Genomic DNA, 18,707 nt, shown 5'->3' with positions numbered 1-18,707 from the left:
TGTGATTTCTCCGTTCAGGGTTGTGATAAAGTGAAGGCTATGTTGGCTTTCTTTGTGGCTTCTGACAGATTTTAAAAATTTTTGTGATATTCGAGTTTTGATTTTTGTGGACCCGGCACAAGCTAAGAATCCGTGTAGGAGCATACGCCGGAAAACAAACCTCATTCCTTCCTTCCTTCCGTGATTATGTTTTTCGTATTTTATGTATTTTACTTTTTTTTTCTTCTTTTTGCTCGAAAATATTTTTTGATTAATTCAGCTCCTAATTTTCCTCCCTTATTAAGTGTTCTTTAATATTATTAGTGAATTATTGTTCCTAAAATGTCAATGATTCCATGAATATCCTCTAAAGATAAACTAACAAGAAACATAATTGGATAAGTTTTATGTTCAGTTTTCTATTATTGTTATTCTAATTTTCAATTTCACATTTCTATATCTTGCAGCAGTGGTAAAACCAATATCCCTACAAATTGAATTGAACTGATATGAGCAAATGCCTTACCATGCTGTGATGTTTACATTTTACTGAAAGTCATTCTTGATTTATGTTGATTGGAATGAAAAGTATATAAGCATTTATCACAAAATATCTCTTGATATTTTTTTTTATAAATCTTTGAAAGTAATAATTATTTTGGTTTCATATATTTATATAAGAATTTTATTATATTTTAGCTTTCTTTGTTTTATCTTGATGAATGAATTTTTTATTAAAAAAATTAATGCATGTTATGTAACATTCGATATGAACATTTATTTCGGTGCATAAATGCTCTGTAAACTTTACCTATGTTTACGTACTAACCGTATGCCATTGACAAACATAATCATATTTTAGTTATGAAAAGAACCTTTAGCTTACCTTCTTTGAAGTGAATCCTAGAACTTGGTGGAATCATAGTATGCTATACCTTGAGTTTACCACCATTATGGTAACTCAAACGACCAAGTGGAATGGTTCTAGAAACCTTACTACTATTTTGTTTATCATTTCATTCCCTTGTTAAACTGTACATGTTCGACAACAATTTTGCGATAAAGGAATAAAGTCAACAAATAAATATCTATTAAAGAATTTAATTGCATATTATAATTAAGGGCAATATTATTGCTAACAAAGCATTCTTGTATCATTTTTAAAGTGAACTATAAACAGATAATGTTTTTCCATATGCAACTCTTATTTAATTAATTTATTGTAATTAAAATCATCTGTTCATAAATTTTGTCAGAGCAGAAAATAATTTTTTTTTTTTAAGTTTCTGCTTGTGCTTTTAGAAACCATTTCTTTATTTCACAATATGCCTTGCCATTCGGGTAGAACTCTTTACAGTTTATTGTTCTTTTTGTGAATTTTCCTTGATAATTCAATAAATCAGTGATTGTTCACAAATCATTGTCAGACAGTCAGCAATATTATGATTGCAAATATTATCTGGGATATTGTATTGGAGATTTGATTCCTAGGATGTATCGCACTGACAAATCAACAATGCGTTACTGAAAAGTTCCATCTTTTTTTTCCATAATTTTTTATATAATTTGTGCTTAAATGAATGATTAGTTGAACTGAATAAATGTTTTTATTCCTTAAAATTTTTTCTTAAAGAAGTATCATTCTCAAATACTATGAAATAATGTTTTTTGTATTGCTCCTGTTATTTTAGGGAATCTTAAATTTCACTGTTCTAGTGAAGTTACTAGGTTTCTGCTGCTTGTGAAACCAGAGGATGTTTTTTAAGTTAAAAATTTTTATCTGGTGCATTTTTCAGATTTTGAAGGCATTTTTGAACATGATGTATCCCACTTATTGTACATTGTTCTAAAAAACAAAATTCTTTATATTCATTGTTATAGCAAAACTATTAAGTTCCTTTTCCTGCTGCAAGTGAAGCTGTAGATTTTTTTAAAGTTGAATCTTTCTTCCTAGTGCCTTCTTCAGGTACCAAACGCATCACATACTTTAATTTTATTATCCAAACCACAAACCATTTAGACAGTTCTTTATTTTAGAATTTAAAGGAAATTCAGTAACAATGTTCATAAAGGTTCAAATAGAAATTTTTATGGATAAAAAATTTAATAACATTTATATTTTAGTTATAAAAGGACCTATTAGTGTAGGATCTTTGATTATTAATTTCTGGCATGTGATTAATATTTAAGCACTATTTAACAGTACTATCATTAGGCTTACAAATGAGTATGAACCAACATGAATGGTCTCTCTAAAACATTTGTGCATATCCCCTAATAAAGTTGTTATTAGTTTTTCCTTTTGTATTAAAATTGGAGACAAGGCTGGCTTTAGAATATTTTGTGCCCTGTGTGAAATTAATGAGTTGCAAATAATATATTGATATATATATATGCTTAGCCAAAGTAGGGTCAAATTACATAAGTATTGTTTTATGTAATGTATATTTAAAATGGCATTGAAAATATTAAAAAAAAATCATGGTGTTAAAAGTGATAGATGTCACATTGTTGTTTGATATTGCTTTATTTTTTATTACTTTTTGATGGATGTTAGAGTTGTTATCTTCATCAATTTAACAGGAATTCGAAATTACTAGATTCGTCATGAAATAACTTTGAATTTCTTTAAAATGGAATGTTTGTGTAACTAAACTATAAAATGAATAAACATAATTTAGGAATATTTAAGGAGGTGCATACCAATTTTTTGTCATATAGCCTGCTATTTCTTTTCATGAAGTTATTTTCCTATGATACATTTAAAGTAAACATATATTTGCATTATTTCCCATTTCTTTGTTTAATGCCTATGTTACTGATACAGTAACTAAAATCTGTTATCATATGTCAGAATACTCTTTGGGTAATTTTAATAGAAAAATTTATTGAATTTAAAGAGGGAGCAATGCAGAATGTTGCCAATTCAAACCCTTTACATCATTATGTATAAACATATTTAAGAAACATTTTATTGCAACACATAACAAAATATTATTCCATATTCATTACTGTAAAAATTATCTCATTTTGATAACATTAAAATTATCAGAAAAATTATATATATATATATTGTCGTGGCTGGTTTGTGAGTGCTTTGGATAAATAGGCAAATAGAAAACTTAACAACAAATTTATTGCAGATTCGTTCAAGTTACTCTGCTCAGTAACTCCTACTTCTCCAACAGCCAACATTCGAATGACATCACTCTTTTAATTACACTCGCGCTAGTTGTCTAGCGCCATCTATGAACGTTTATTTCCTAACACTTCAAAATCCAATCACTACATATATATATATATATATATATATAATTTTGTAAGTATGTATTATTAGTATATTATATAAAAAGGAAAGATTACTAAATTTTCCAGTTTAATGTTGCATTTTCTTTCAGAAATTTTACTTTTATGTTCAACCTGATAATAAGTAAAGAATCAGTGGAGATAATGCTGAAATTTATGATATTCAGTGATGTTTATTTATTATCTTGTTCATTTTAGATTAAAAATTAGATAATGAAGGCAAAAAAAGGAAAGAAGAAAAGAGCAAGTCTTTCTGATAATTGTAATTCATCAAATACAAGTGATGCTATTGATGAAACCTTTCAGTCTGAGAAATCTTCAAAAGATGATACAAAGATTCCATCTCATTTTACTGTTTTATTTGATTTCAATAGTATAGGTTAGTGATTTATGAACTTATTACAGATAATATGATTTTTTTTAAATAATTATCCTGTAATCATTTTTTTTTCTAATTCTCATATTTCCAGGTGTCTCAAAGGTATCTAAAATTCTGGATTTTTGCTTTTTAAAATTAAATATTTCTGCAGAAGCTCTCTAACTTTCTCCAATTTTTTTCTGGTTAGATTTAATCCAGAATTTGTTATAATCACAAAATTGAACTTTTTTTCCAAACATTAACTCTCCAAAGATGATAAATAAAACAATTTCAGATATCACCCTAGAAATGAAACTTGAATGTTTTGTTTCTTTATTGAAATTTCATTTTCATGTTACTATCCAAGATAGCAACCATTTGGTGAATGTTTCACAAACCTGGTAACTAGAGCTTATCATAATTCTATCTAGAATATCAATATGTTATCATAGCATTTAAATTAATTTTGAACATTTGAGTTCAGAATTTCAATAATCATTTTCCTGATATTTTTACTTTTATTTAATTTTTAAATATAAGTATATTTAGGATGAATTTATATATATACTTATATATATAAATTTAATTTATATATTTATATATAAATTTATGTTATTTTATATAAGATTATATATATTATCTTATATAATTTATATATCAATTTATATTATCTCATGAATATACTTACTTATTAGAAATTTTATCAGGAATCTTGGTAAGATGAATTTATCAGAAAAAGAAATTAAATGTATTCCAGAAGAGACATATGTTAAATGAACCAATTATATACTGAATAAAAATTACTTGTTAAAAAAATATCATCAATTTTAGCCATTTGAATCCCACTCTACTTTGTAATATAACAACTTTCATTGTTTTGATGAAATTGACAGATAATTTAATAAATCTTAACTGATGAGAAGTTGTTAGATCAACAAATCAATAATTATCAAACAATTTTTCTTAAGCATAAAACTATTATCAATAGTCTTAAACATAAAAAAATGAACAGAAAATAATGATGTTGTAAACTTTTGAGTTGAAATTCTCGAACTAAAAGAAAATGTTAACAATAATTATCTATTATTGATACAATTAGTTAAATATGTTTATATTCTTTTATGGACCCATTTGAAAGTTTATATCATTATTTGAGTAATATTATGATAAGTGATAGGCATCTTTAAAAATAGAAAGTCTGTATGCTATTCAGGATGTAAAATATTATTTATTTACTTTAAAGAAATTTACATGTTAAGTTTTGAGATCAGACAATTTAACAAAACTAATGGTCCAAATCTTATGGTAAATGTATTAAATGTTCCATCCATGGCATCTTATTAAAATTCTTTATTTCCCATGAACCTTTTCTTCTTGATTTCAGTTTCTCTTCAAAGTCTACTTGTAGGGCTATTTTAACTGTTGTTTTAAATTGTATTGGAGTTTCATTGGTATACAGAATATTATAGAATGCTGTATCATTAATAAATGTGCTGTAATTATCTCATTTTACAATTAGGATTATCTGATTTATGAATTCTAATGAAAGACGAAAATACTTTATGAGAGGAAATGAAAAAAAACTTTGTTTCTCAGATAGCAAAACTTTTAAAGCATTACATTCAGCATTTCTAAAAAAACATTAACAAGTTTTTAAAAAATATGGTTGTATCATGAAATCCTTTAAATAATATTATTTCACTTTTCCCTTCATTCATTTTTATATATAGGTTTTAAAAATTAAATATCCTTTCTGTATTTTTGAATTACATTCAATACCATAGCTAGTTTGCAGAAAGTGATTTTGTTATGAGCATAATTAAAAGTATAAATCCCATACTCAACAAATATTTAGTGAAAAGCCTTTGTCTTAATCAAACTAAACTTTCATTATTAACTAAAAATAATATCAGCATAGTAATATCCAAAATTACTTGCCTTCACAAAAAATTACTTAAATTTAGCAATTGTCTAAAAATATTGAGAAACTAAAATGGTGAGTAATATTTGGAATTGGTTATATTCAAAAAATTTCTTATTCTTTTATGAATGAAATTTTTGAAAATATTAGCATCACAAAATTATTAAAAGTAAAATGTTTGTTTTCTTCCTATAATTTTTTTTACAAAATTATTCTCTTTTCCTAATTAATTAAATTGTTTCAAAATATGCATATATGTATGTGCATCACATTAACATTCTAAATTATTTGAAAGCATGTCAAATTTTTACTTCACATAAAATTTCTGAATTTTTAATACAGAAATGATAATCAGCCCTGTTTTTCGTAAATTTAATGCTAAAAAATTATTAGTGTTTTAGTGTAAATGATTTGGCCAAACTTTGCTACTCTTATGCCTCATTGAAAGTCTTCTAACAGTGCAACTAATAATGCTGAATTATAATTTTTTTATTGAAGTAGTTCTATTAATTTTATAAATATGAAAGTATTGTGATTTATCAACCGTATGTATTAGATATAAACAAATTATATCACTCCTATTAGTGGGATTGATCCCTTGTCCAGAGTTATTTTCAATGCATAACTAAACCAAAGCGTTTCACCTGTCACTTTTCGTTCTGGTATTGCATGCTAAAATAATTAGCACTTGAAAGCTTATATTCTTTGTTGTGCTTTGAGATTACAAAATGAAATTAAAACTTCTTCAAATGTCAGTAAGAATTGAACTCACTCTGTTAATATTAAAAAAGTTTTAGCAATATTTTTTGGAATCAATCAGAAATTTTTTTAAAAAATATATTAAACAAAGTTATGCACTGCAGTTATTTTCTATTATTTTGTTAATATAAAATGTAGATTGTTTTTAAATTGTAAATTTATACAGATTTTGAACTTAATTCATCTTTTCCTTTTGAAGCTATTCCTCCATTACTTTATCATCCTAAAATTAAAAGTGATACTTAAAGAAAAGAATTTATATCTTAAGAAGGAAGAATTTATGAAAAGTAGTTCTTAAGTTCATGGCAAATATATATATATATATTTAAATCTTAGCATTTCATTTTCCATAATTATTGCTTTATGAATTCTTTTAATACTTTTAGCTTTAAATGCTATATGAGGTTATTTATTATTATGTCTCTTGATTATTGTATTTTCATCAGCAACATATGTGCCTTATTTCTCTTACTTGTATTGGTTACAATAGCAATGAAGCCATTTTTATTTGTGATGAAATTTTATATTTATTTATAAATAACTCTATATCATTTTTTTTTTTTTTTTTGTTTCAGAATCCAAGCAAGTTTTATCAAAGAATATTGTTTTCCTTCACCCTTCAATAATTGAAACATACAAATATCCACGATACTTTATTGTGAAAGGAATAAAGAATATTGCTTTGTGTATGCCAATTCCCTTAAAGAGAATAACTAGATACTCTATTTTATTCCCCAAAGATGACCTGGGCTTCATACAGGATGAGTTAGTGAAGCTTCATCCTTATAATGAAAACATTAAAAAGGCTGATGAAGTTTCTGTATACTTTGATAGCAAATTGACTGTAGATGATCATCTGAAAGAGAAAATTCTAGAAGCATTAAGTATGTTTTAAATTATTATATGTATATAGAATTAATTTTGATATCAATGCATGTAATCTGTAACTACTTTTCTTTGAAAGTAAACAATGTTTTACTTTACAAAACATAGGAATTAGAATACTTTCAGGAATTAGATAATATATATCTTTAACTGCAAAATTTTAAGCAAATCATTTGATAAATTTCTAAATTTGGAAATGTTTTGCTTTACACCTCTTTTTTAGCAAAAAAAAAAAAAAAAAAAAAAAAAAAAAATAATAATAATAAAAATTTTTTTTATTTGATTTTTTTTTTTTTTTTTTTTTTTTTTTTTTTGCTAAAAATATAAGTGCATTTGAATATTTTTCAAAAAAAATCCATCCCTGACATAGTCACATACCTTAAATATTAAAAAAGGGATTTTACTAAATTTCAGAAGTTAGAAGCAATAAGACATTTTTTATAGCCGGACTATTTCTAAACGCTACTATTCTTTTCTATTAAAAAATGATTTTAAAAACTTATTTAGAACATGGTACTGATTTATCATCAGTTTCATGGCAGATTTGCCAGTCATGATTGTAACTACTTTGGAATGCTTAGTTAGCTGTATAAGACAGCAACTACGTTTTTTAAATGTAGCGAGTTAGTGCAGTAGGAAATTTACACTTTCTATCCCAGCTTTATTGAATCTTATTTGTTGCTGCATATATAAAAATCAAATACAAACTGTTTGATCATACCTATTCTTCTACAACAATGACAACATTTTCAGAAATGATGTATCTATCTAAATAAGTTGGTAGTTTGTTATTTAAAAAAATATTGAAAAATATCAAAAATCTTGATTTTTAATCTTGTAAAAGTACACTTAAATTTTTGATATTGATAGCTTTTTCATTTTTATGATCCTTTATTGATTTTGTAGAAAACTAAAAGACAATTTGTTTTACAATAGAAGGTGTTGCATTAATATTGTGCTAATACAGAAATAAATATTAAAATTTGAAGAATAAACATTTAAAATTATTTTTTTTTAAATTTTCAATAAAAACTATGCATTATTATAAAACAGAAAATAACCTATGCTTAGAAAATATGCAGGCTATACATACATGTATAAAAGTGTTTAAAAAATTTATCTAAGGTGCTTAAAAGTATTTAATTTTTTTTTAACAATTTCTCACTATGCACCCTAATATACCATTTATATATTATTGAATATTTGTGGACATAGTAATAATTTATATGGAGCTATAGATGTGTGCTTTAAATTTTAGATAAACTATTCTGTGAATAAATTTTATGATGCTGTCTTCTCTTTATCTTATTTATTTTTATGACTTGTTTTAGTGGAAAAACAATATTTCTGCCAAGATTTGAAAATAAAGAAAGAATACTTAGAAGAATTCTGCATTACCAAAATAACTAATAAAGAATGTGAACTCACCAAAAATATGAGCAGTTTAAGCTTAAGTGATATTCTGGATGAATCTGTTATTGCCTGTGACATGAGCTCCTCCTTGAATGATTCAAGACTTTCAAAATTGCTTCCTTGTGATTTGAATGAAAATATAGAAAATAGGGAGACAAAAGAGTTATCTGTAGAATTGGGTTCTTTATTTTCCCATTTAAATCTCAGCAGTAAAGAAAACTCTTCTGTAGATAATCCTAATTGTCATTATGAGACAGCAATTCAGTTCTTTGACTTTGAAATGCAAGGATTTTTCACTACAGATTTTACTACTTCAATTTCCATTGATTTTGAAGGAAATGATAAGATAGCCTCAACACTGTCTTTCCCTCAGATTAGTGGTTTTAAAGAAGAATTGCAATACATTAGACTACTTATGAATGAGTTTTTAAATCATGAAAGAAATCGAAGAAGTAAGTGTATAATTCCTTTTTAAAATTATTTTATATGTTGTGGCTAAATTACTTCTTTTTATCTTCACCTTCATTATTCTTGCGAAATTGTCCTGTTTCTCTGCATTCCTTATATTTTTCAATCTATTTTCGATGCTCATCTGGAAGATTTTTATTCATTCTTAAAAATTAGATATTAATTATTACATTTCCAGAGATACTTTAATTTTTGATCTGGAAATGAATATATTAATTTTATTTGCATCCAAAATAATTTTTTTGGTTATTAGCCGCCTCTGGCGACCAGCCGGTTCGCCAATCTTAATGTTCGTTTAAATTTTAATAATTAAATAGGTTGAACCGGAGTTAGGTTATAGGTTAACCCCGTTCTTCGCCAAGTTGCGATAACGCGCCAAAACTGGCAATCTTTATTATGCACTATAACTGAACATCTGCTCCTTTGCTTTCGAACATTTCGCAAGGCCATTGTTGGCGATTTTTAAAAATTGTGCCAAGCATGGGGTTAAACTCCGATCGTACCATTAAATATTTTACACAATTCCAACTTTAATAGATTCTTCAGCAAAATATTTTAAAACTTCCAATTTTGATAGTCATATAATTCACTCATAATATTATAAAGGCCTTCAGTCATAACGTGATATGTATCTCTCTAATTTTCTGTTACCCCTCGTAGAATTTATGATTTAAATTAAAGTGTAAATGATTAATCTGCAATAAATATAATAATATTTTTTACTGAAACAAAACATTTTTTTTAATAATATGATTACTGATAATAGAGTCACTGAGCGTTTAAACTTTATGGGCACTAAAGAATATCTTTCTTAATTTATGTAATATCTCAAGAATTTGTCAACAAAATTTTCTCAGATTCATCATGAACAGATCGATTCATTAACAATGTTTCATTTTAAATGCATCAAACACTAAGAAAATAAAATGAATCGTTTAAAATAATCGGTCGAAAACAGGTTTAAAAAAACTACTTAAAAAACGATGTACTTAAAACTATAAGCATATACAAAAAATATATAACTAACATAAATACAATTTACTTATAAAAGCATGCAACTAACCCAAAAATAATTTAAATCATCCACTGATAACGGTTGTCATGGCAACAATCAGAACAGAATGCGCATGCGTGAATTTTCTTCGCCGGTTACGTAACGCAAATGCGTGATTTTTTCTACGCCAGTTGGGGTAACGCTATGCGGATTAGAAATTTTTAATTTCTTTTATTCTGTTTTATTTTAATTCAAAAGTACTTCAGAATGAATCTGAAAGATCGATTCATTAACAATGTTTAATTTTAAATGCATCAAACATTAAGAAAATAAACAGAATCGATTGAAATAATCCGCCGAAAAATTTTAACCCTAGCCTCATTAATGGTGGAAGAAAAAAAAACTGGAGCCTTACTCATTTGGCGGTGGGGAAAATGGAAAATTCTTTTGGCGGAAAAGTTAGCGGTGGGGAAAATGGAAGATTTTTTTGGCGGGAAAGTTAGTTTTTAAATAATAATTAAAATTTCAAAAAAAGGACCCCAGGTGCACATTCCCGACCTCTAAGGTATACATGTACCAAATTTGATAGCTGTATGTCAAATGACCTGGCCTGTAGAGCGCCGACACACACACACACATTGAGCTTTATTATAAGTATAGATATAGATTAAATTGTAGTCGATTGGATATAAATTTCAGCATATATTTTGAGTTTTTCTTTGATGAGCTGTTTTCTCTATGATAAACAGTATATTTTCCAGATTTTCTCAGATTCATCATGAACAGATCGATTCATTAACGATTTTTTAAAAGGAAATGTATTATTGTATGTTATATTTATTTTACCTATAAATTTTGTGGTGCAGAATTCAGTAATGGATATTTCTTTAATTCATGGAAAATTCTTATTACTTAAAAAAAAATATTTGTTATATTTAAAACTAAATAAAAAGGACTGGTTGAAATCTAATTCAAGGTGCTACTTCATCTCTCTAAGGGGGCCAACAATGCCAAGTCACAATCAAGATAGCTGTAGAGTAATTATTAGCTGGTTTGATTTTTTGCTGTATCAAGTTGACTTTAACAGCATCATTGATCAGGTGAAAAGGTACTTTAAACTAGATTTCAACCAACGGGTCTATTCTTTTAAAAAATGTAACATTCTTTTTACTTCTTTTTTCAAATATGATTAAATTGTCTTTAAGTTTGTTTTTTTTTTAAATAAAGATAAGCCTAGATAATTGGTTTGTTTGTAATGGTACTTTTTTTTGAAGTACAGTTACAAACCTGTAATTTTGCTTCCGAGCACGAATAGTGTCATCATAAGAAAGACCGTTTTACAGTCATCTGTATTGGATGCTGTCGGATGCCGAGCCAGTGACCCAGAGCTTGGCGACCATTTGACGACAAAATGGATAGTGCCCGAAACTTCGAGAATTTTGTCGATCCGTTCATTAGGAACCGAGATACGCCTGATTGGTCTAGAAGATTCTAGCCCCGCCTCCCGGAACTATAAAAGACCGGCACTCTGAAGCTGCGGAGTGGAGTAGTCGGAGTCGCCGTCAAGTAGCGAGTCTTCCAGAGGATAGCGAAGCAACGGCGAATTACCATCGTTGTGTGGAGCGAGTACTGAACTGCTGTGTGTCGAATCCTGTTGTGTACTGTGGAGGCAGCGTCGTATATTGTGTGTAGTAGCCAGTTGTGAGAAGTAGTGAGTCGGCAGCTAAAGCGAGAAGTTCAGCCGTTGGAGCGAAGCTCCCAGGATCCCGTCTCCTGCTGGATTCTGTCTGGCCGTTCGTGTGCTGTGGACGATTACTACTTGTGGGTTACTGTCTGCTTTAGTGTGCTGTCCTGTGTTCGTCTCGACTGTAAATATTTGTCGTCTGTGTATTCGTCGTCTTTGCGTACTCTTGTTCTTCGTGTAAATAAACATCATTGTGTTCTACTTAGGCCTGATGATTTTCATACCATACATATCACTACCACTATCTAAACGAACCCGACAGCCGGTTACAGTAATCCGTAACAATACCATGAAAGATTTTAAGAATAATACTTTGTTTAATTTTTTTTTCTTTGTAATCTGGCATTTTCATTTATCTAACTTTAGTAGTCAGTTATTGTGTTTAAACTTAACAAAAGAAGGGAAAAAACATACAGAATATATAGCTAAGTTAAAAATACATTTATTGCAACATTTAAAAAAAAAGTATGATTGCAATGCTGATGCTATCATATTAAAAGAAACTGTTTGTATAGATTATTCACTTTTAAATTAATAGCAATTGATCATTTAAATTAGATAATAATAGTTAATTTCAATGCATCAGACCAATATACAGTATGTCTTTAAGCTGTTACTCTTTGGCTTTCAAACATTCTTTATCATTTATCTTATTTATTTAATGTTGTTTTTTAACTGTTTTCTTCCTAATAGTCATTGGTGCTATAATGCTTTTGGGCCCTTCTGGACTAGGAAAGACATTAATATTAGACATCATTGCAAAAGAATATGATAGTCTGATAGAAGAAATTTCATGGGCCAGTTTATATGCAAAGTAAATTTTTAGAGTTTTAAATTTGACTAAGGTATTTTTATATGTTATTTATGTTAAAAATAATAGTATACCACTGAGCATAACAATGTGTTCTTATTTGTCTTAATAATTTTAAGTCTCTAGAATTGATATAGTTTTTTTAATTTATTTTCTCGACAAATACTTCTTATAATTGGTGAATTTTGGTAGAGTTTTGAATATTTGCATATCTAATATAATGTCACAAACATGTATATTTTTATGATTTATATGTTTTATTACTTTGCATCATTATATATATATAATGTAATTTTATGTTCCAAGTTATTACATTTTTTACTAGGTTTGTGTAATAATATCTTGAAAAAAATTTTATATACAAATATTTAGGATGTGGAATTTTTTCTGTTCAGCAATGTAATATCATCTACGACTGATATTTCATGAAACTGAAATTTGTGCATATGTAATTTATGAATGATTCATTGTTAGAAAAAAGACAGGACCTAAGTTGGTATCAAATAATCTGGGCTTTTCATATTTAGATAATTTAATTAACAATGCTATTCAAGTTTTATCTAATTAAATTTAAGTTTTTAGAATGTAAATTAAATCCAAAAACTTCCCAAAAATTGTATGCACTTCAAGAAAACTAAGTGCAAAGAAAAGGAAAAATCAAATGAAAAGGACAATCCCAATTTTGATTTGCAATCGAATTCAAAATCCTAAATGTGTTATTTTAAATGAAATCGCGCTGTTATTTGAACCAGTTGGGTATTTAGAGATAATCATAACATAAAAAAAGAAATAAATTCAATTCTAGTATTGAACAGCTCATCGAAAAAACGATTAATCACACATGCACATTCATATTGTAATAATTTCAGTATATCTTCAGTCTTTAAAATAATTTCTTTTTTAATTCCATGAACTCAAATTTTTCTTTAACATCTTAGTTGCAAGCCTTTTCATTGATCTTAAATCTGTATGTGTATAAAATAAATAAAGCGCATAACTCTCAGATAAATTTAGTAAAATTCCCTTTTTACTCTTGTTTAAACTTTGAATACATTTCCATATTCACTTCATCTTTCTTTCATCCTGTTTGAAATATGTCTCCCACTGGAAAAAAATGTACATTTTTTTAAAAAAAATTGAGAATAAAATTTTAGTTTAAACATTTTCAAGGAAAAAAAATTAATTGCCTGATTTTTTACTGGCAAATTACATATAGTGATTCACATTTACAAGATATTTCTTCATGTATCGTATTTGTAGATGATATTGTTTGTATAAGATTAAATATTGTATTTTTAATATTGTAGGTCATTGCCTGAAGCAAAAAAGGAATTACGTCAGATTTTTCAAAGAGTTAATAACAGGTACTTTATTTAGATGCAGAAATGGCTCTTCTAGAGCTGCAGAGCTGCAAATACTATTCTATTATTTAAAAAACTGTTGTAATCTAAGTGACTTTTTTCAAGAGAGAATTCGATTATCTAATGGCAATACAAATATATTTAATTTAGTTAAAGTAGCATAATCTTTTAAGCTACATGAAATTGTGGTGCAGATAAGCTAATTCAAATACACATTGAACTAGGCAGATGAAATTTGGTAGACCAAATGTGTTTCTATCATATTTTGGGCAAAATCCGTTCATAGGAAGTATGGCTGTCGGGCTGTTCAGTTATAACATAATGCGATATCTACAAAACGGAGAGAGCTAGATCGATAAAATTCGGTACACTGTTTCGGTACAGTCTGTCGATCTGTACTTTCAGCTTGTAAACGCGATAATCAAAAACACAATGACTTAAATGCGAGAATATCAAATTTGGTGTATGATTCTGTGACTACAGTTGTAGTTTTGTGCAAAATTTTGGTTTTAAACGGCCGTGGAAAACGCATCTAAAACAAAAATTTGATTTTAGTATTAACCGCATTCCAGGGATTAATAGCCAAATAACTCGCCAAGGATGTCACAATAGATTTAGTAAAAGTGTTAAATTCACGCCATAGGGTAATAATATGTAGCGGTACTACAAAGTGAAACTAAAACTGACATTTGCCCCTAGGTTCAAATTGACAATGCTGTAGCGGTACTACAAAGTGCAACTGAAAACTGACATTTGCCACGAGGTTCAAATCAAATTGATAGTGACGCTTTGTGGTTATTTTTGATCTCGGCAAGTATGCAAATCAACGACTCCTTCAGTCTATTTTTAAACCAGCGAAGCAAGAATAAAAAAAACACTGCCGCGACCGGAACGATTCTGACTTAATTTTTAAGCGTGTTTCACTAATCTTGCAATTGTACAAAGTCTTGTAAATATGTTGTAATTAAATTTTCTTTAACTTAAACCTTGTTTTCTTAGCTCTAGCATATTTTAAAATTAGGCAGGCAAATTTGTAGGTTAGGTAATTGAAACCAGCACTAACCCACAAATATTTAGTAGTTATTGTTCTCCAATGTCACGTGAGGCATTCTTTACCTGACTCGGGATCTACAATTTTTTGTACAGGCTGAGAGATAATATGCGCGAAAGTTTTGAAAAAAACTTCACCCACTTTTTTTTTTTTTTTTTTTTCCCCACGGGGCGATGAGTTGTTATTGATATGATAATTTATTTTTCTAAGCACATCTTCAATAATTAAAATCTTTCAAAAGTGTGAGTATCTAAGATTTTCTTTATTTTCAGAGATCGAAGTATCATCTTAATAGACGACTTTCAATACCTTAGCCCAAAGGTAGGCGACATGGAATCTCACACCATATCAAAATTGTTGTCAAGTTTAATTGATAATTGCATAGTAAGTAGCATTTTTACTTTTTTCTATACAAAATATAGAAAGAGAAAATATTATCATTAAAGTACTTGACACTGAAATTTTGACGAATGATTATTGCCGCCTGAAGTCGGGGGAAAAAATTATTATGTCTGTCTGTCAATGTAATAATTTAAAATCTTAATTAAGCTAGACAGCAAAAATTTTGTATGGGGTTTTTGCACAAAAATTTTACATTACTATTAAAATTTAAGCGAAATTCTTCTATGATCTGCCTATTTGCTGTCCACATACATGAAATTACAATAATTCAACAATTGAAGATTTACTGGAATACTAAATTGATTAAATTCGCCATATTGTGTCATCATCAGAATTACAGAACTTTATCAAATTTTGGGCCCAAATTTAACAAAAGATTGGTAGTCTGTTTTGTTTGTTTGTGTGTGTGTAACTTGATAATCAAAAGTGCGATATATAGATACAGAGATCGATTGGTATTCTGTTATGTTTGAAACATGAATTGTAACTTTTCTGCAATAAGCTAGAGAGGTGAATTTCAGTGTATAATTTTAATACCAAAAAACTGTAAACTTGTACCAAATTGTGTACTACTACATTTAAAAAAATAAACATCTAAATCGACTAATATTTGTTAAAATATTTTTTGTTAATAAATGGCAGTTTGCTCATTATTGTTAAAAATTTAATGGAACAACTATAAAATGTGATAAAAATAATTATCTTGGATCTTGTGTAAGTTGATTTGTCACAAAAGCATTCAGTGAAATTTTTATTCTTCTAGGGAAATCATGTTGTGGTCATAGCTGCTGCTAACTCATCTGATTACGACGATACAATATTGAAAGGAAGAAGTATTTTAAAAGAAATAAATCTTAAAATTCCAAATTTAAATGATAGGGAGGAAGTAAGTATTTATTAAAATTATTTATCTGAATAGCTTTTGCGTTTTTCTTTTTTAATCAATTAAATCTAAAATATGTTTGAAGAAAATAACAAAAGGTTAAAAAAAAACCGGTGTGTAACTGTGTAATGCATTATTATAGACACAGTAGAAATTGGTTAATTTGGAGCCATCAGTACTGCAATTAAGATTGGAATTAAGTAAATCAAGGTGAAAAAAAAGTAGCGAAAAAAAAAAAAAAAAGGAAAAAAGAACTAAAATGACATTACAGATTTAATTATAATGTATGATAATACCTCCAAATAATACATTCAACTATGTTTTAATAAGAAAGTGATCATAATTTTAATTAATCATTAAAACAATAATTTCAGTAATTAGGTAATTTTAATAAACAAAAAACCATTCAGCATTTTAAAAAACAAATACACAATAAAAATTTATTTTAGATAATTATTTACAGTTCACAACTGATGTTTCGAAGTTTTTAAAAAAAAGTATGAAATTTTAATTGAATACATTGCTCAATAATAATGTTCACAAATGAATTAAAGACTTTCTTATATTATTCTCTTACTATCTCTGAAGACATTAGGTGCAGATATGTTTTAATTATTGAAAACAATTCAGAAATGAAGACAGTCTTTATAATTCATATTAACTGAAGTAAATTTGTATTGGGGACAATATTTTAATATTAAATTAATAGGAAATTAGAGGAACAAAATAAAGAACTTTGAATTGCTAGCCAATTCAAATTGAAAATGTTAAAATTTGCCTGGTTCCATTGACTTTTGTATTTTTCTGTGTATTTTGAATTAAATTATCAAGTTTAAAAATGGTATTGTTCTGAACATTAATCATTTAGTATGCTTGAATTGAATATTATATTACACACTGTGCTTTTTAAAAATTAAAGTGATTTTATATTAATGTTTGGCTATTTACCAGTGCTGCAAATTTTACTTTTCCGTTTATGAAATATTGAGAAAGTATTGTAATCGTCAAAAATTTGCACTTGAGATTTTGATGAATCTTCATGTTTCATATTTCCCTGTTCGGAATATCCATTTGTGGTACTATATTTGTTTGTGAGCATGACATTTCACAAACATTTTGACCTAAACTTATGAATTTTAATATATGGTCTTTACACCAAATTTGTATTTTCCATCAAGTTTTGAATGAACCGACTGTAGGCTGTTCGAATATAAGTTAACTATAACCGAAAAAAGTTATAGATATATAAAATTTAATACATAGGCTTAAATCTAAAATGTTGATTCTTATCAAATTTTGAGCCAAACTTGTTAAAAGTATGTCTGACTCTCGGTCTAACTTATGAAGACAATGACTTAAATCAATTAAATTTGGTGATTTTGTGACTCCAGTTGTAGTTCCATGTCAGTTTTTGGTTTCAGCCGAAAGGCCAAACTCGAAATTTTACCGAAACTCCACCTTTCAGAACTCCTTGTCCCTTTTTGTCATTATTCCTGTCTGTCTGGGAACATGATGACTCAAAAGTGCTTTGAGTTAGATGGCTGAAATATGATATACGGAATAACGATCAAATTTATACATTTCTATCAAATTTTGAATGAAATTCATTTACAGGAAGCCTGTTTGTTTGGTTATCCAAATACAGGTGTATGGTGATGCTTTATAAGCCAGATAACAGCTACGGGACATGAGTAATTACTTTTGTCTTGTGGTCATGCTACACGGCTACGAACCCAAACATTGCGAGTTCAGTCCTCGCTATTGCCATTAGCAACATTAGTGACCCGGACGTGATTTGAAAACGCAACCTTCTGATCAACAGGTGAATTCGATAACTTTAAAATATAGAGAGTTGGACATAAAATTTCGTATATAGATCTAGACTCTAAACTGTAGCTTCGTTTTAAAGTATGAATAAAGTGTTCTAGAAGTTGGCTGTCTGTCAGTCTGTGCTTTCATATTAATGCAATGACTTAAATCAATGAAATTCGGTATGATATCTTGAGATTACAACTGTTGTTTTCGTATCAAATTTTGATGTCAATCTACGGCAAATAGACATTCAAAATACATATTCTCACAATAAATTCAGAAAACAAATCTGAATTCCGCCAAAGATCTATATTTCACAACTATTATTCACCAATGACAAGAATGTCGTTCAAGACCTTCCTTAGGTACACAATTTTATGCAATAGATGGGTGTGTGTTGACACTTCATAAGCCAGATAACAGCTACTAGACATGAGTAATTACTTTTGTCTTGTGGTCATCTTACAGGCTACAAATCATAAGGTTATGAGTTTGATCCTCGCTTATAACCAACAGCAACAATGGTGACCCGGACATGATATGAACACGCAGCCTTCTGA

At 27.9% G+C, this 18,707-nt stretch overlaps 1 protein-coding gene across 4 annotated transcripts in view; it reads left to right on the top strand.

The window, feature by feature from the left end:
• The first annotated feature begins 446 nt into the window (after window positions 1-446).
• Window positions 447-18,707, top strand: part of LOC129983707 (ribosome biogenesis protein SPATA5-like) — a 39,845-nt gene continuing 21,584 nt past the window's right edge. For 3 of the 4 annotated variants that reach the window (XM_056093301.1, XM_056093302.1, XM_056093299.1), the window contains exons 1-8: window positions 447-625; window positions 3,484-3,664; window positions 6,899-7,207; window positions 8,540-9,073; window positions 12,521-12,641; window positions 13,946-14,002; window positions 15,323-15,434; window positions 16,216-16,338. In XM_056093301.1, coding sequence (XP_055949276.1) covers window positions 3,499-3,664; window positions 6,899-7,207; window positions 8,540-9,073; window positions 12,521-12,641; window positions 13,946-14,002; window positions 15,323-15,434; window positions 16,216-16,338 — 1,422 coding nt within the window. In that variant the 5' untranslated portion in view covers window positions 447-625; window positions 3,484-3,498. The remainder of the gene's footprint in view (window positions 626-3,483; window positions 3,665-6,898; window positions 7,208-8,539; window positions 9,074-12,520; window positions 12,642-13,945; window positions 14,003-15,322; window positions 15,435-16,215; window positions 16,339-18,707) is intronic. The other variant, XM_056093300.1, reaches the window with a different exon arrangement.

The sequence above is a fragment of the Argiope bruennichi genome, chromosome 9 (assembly GCF_947563725.1).
Source record: "Argiope bruennichi chromosome 9, qqArgBrue1.1, whole genome shotgun sequence".
NCBI classification, from domain to species: Eukaryota; Metazoa; Arthropoda; class Arachnida; order Araneae; family Araneidae; genus Argiope; species Argiope bruennichi.
Note: the sequence above shows the minus strand (reverse complement) of the source record. Positions and strands in the feature narration are given on the sequence as shown.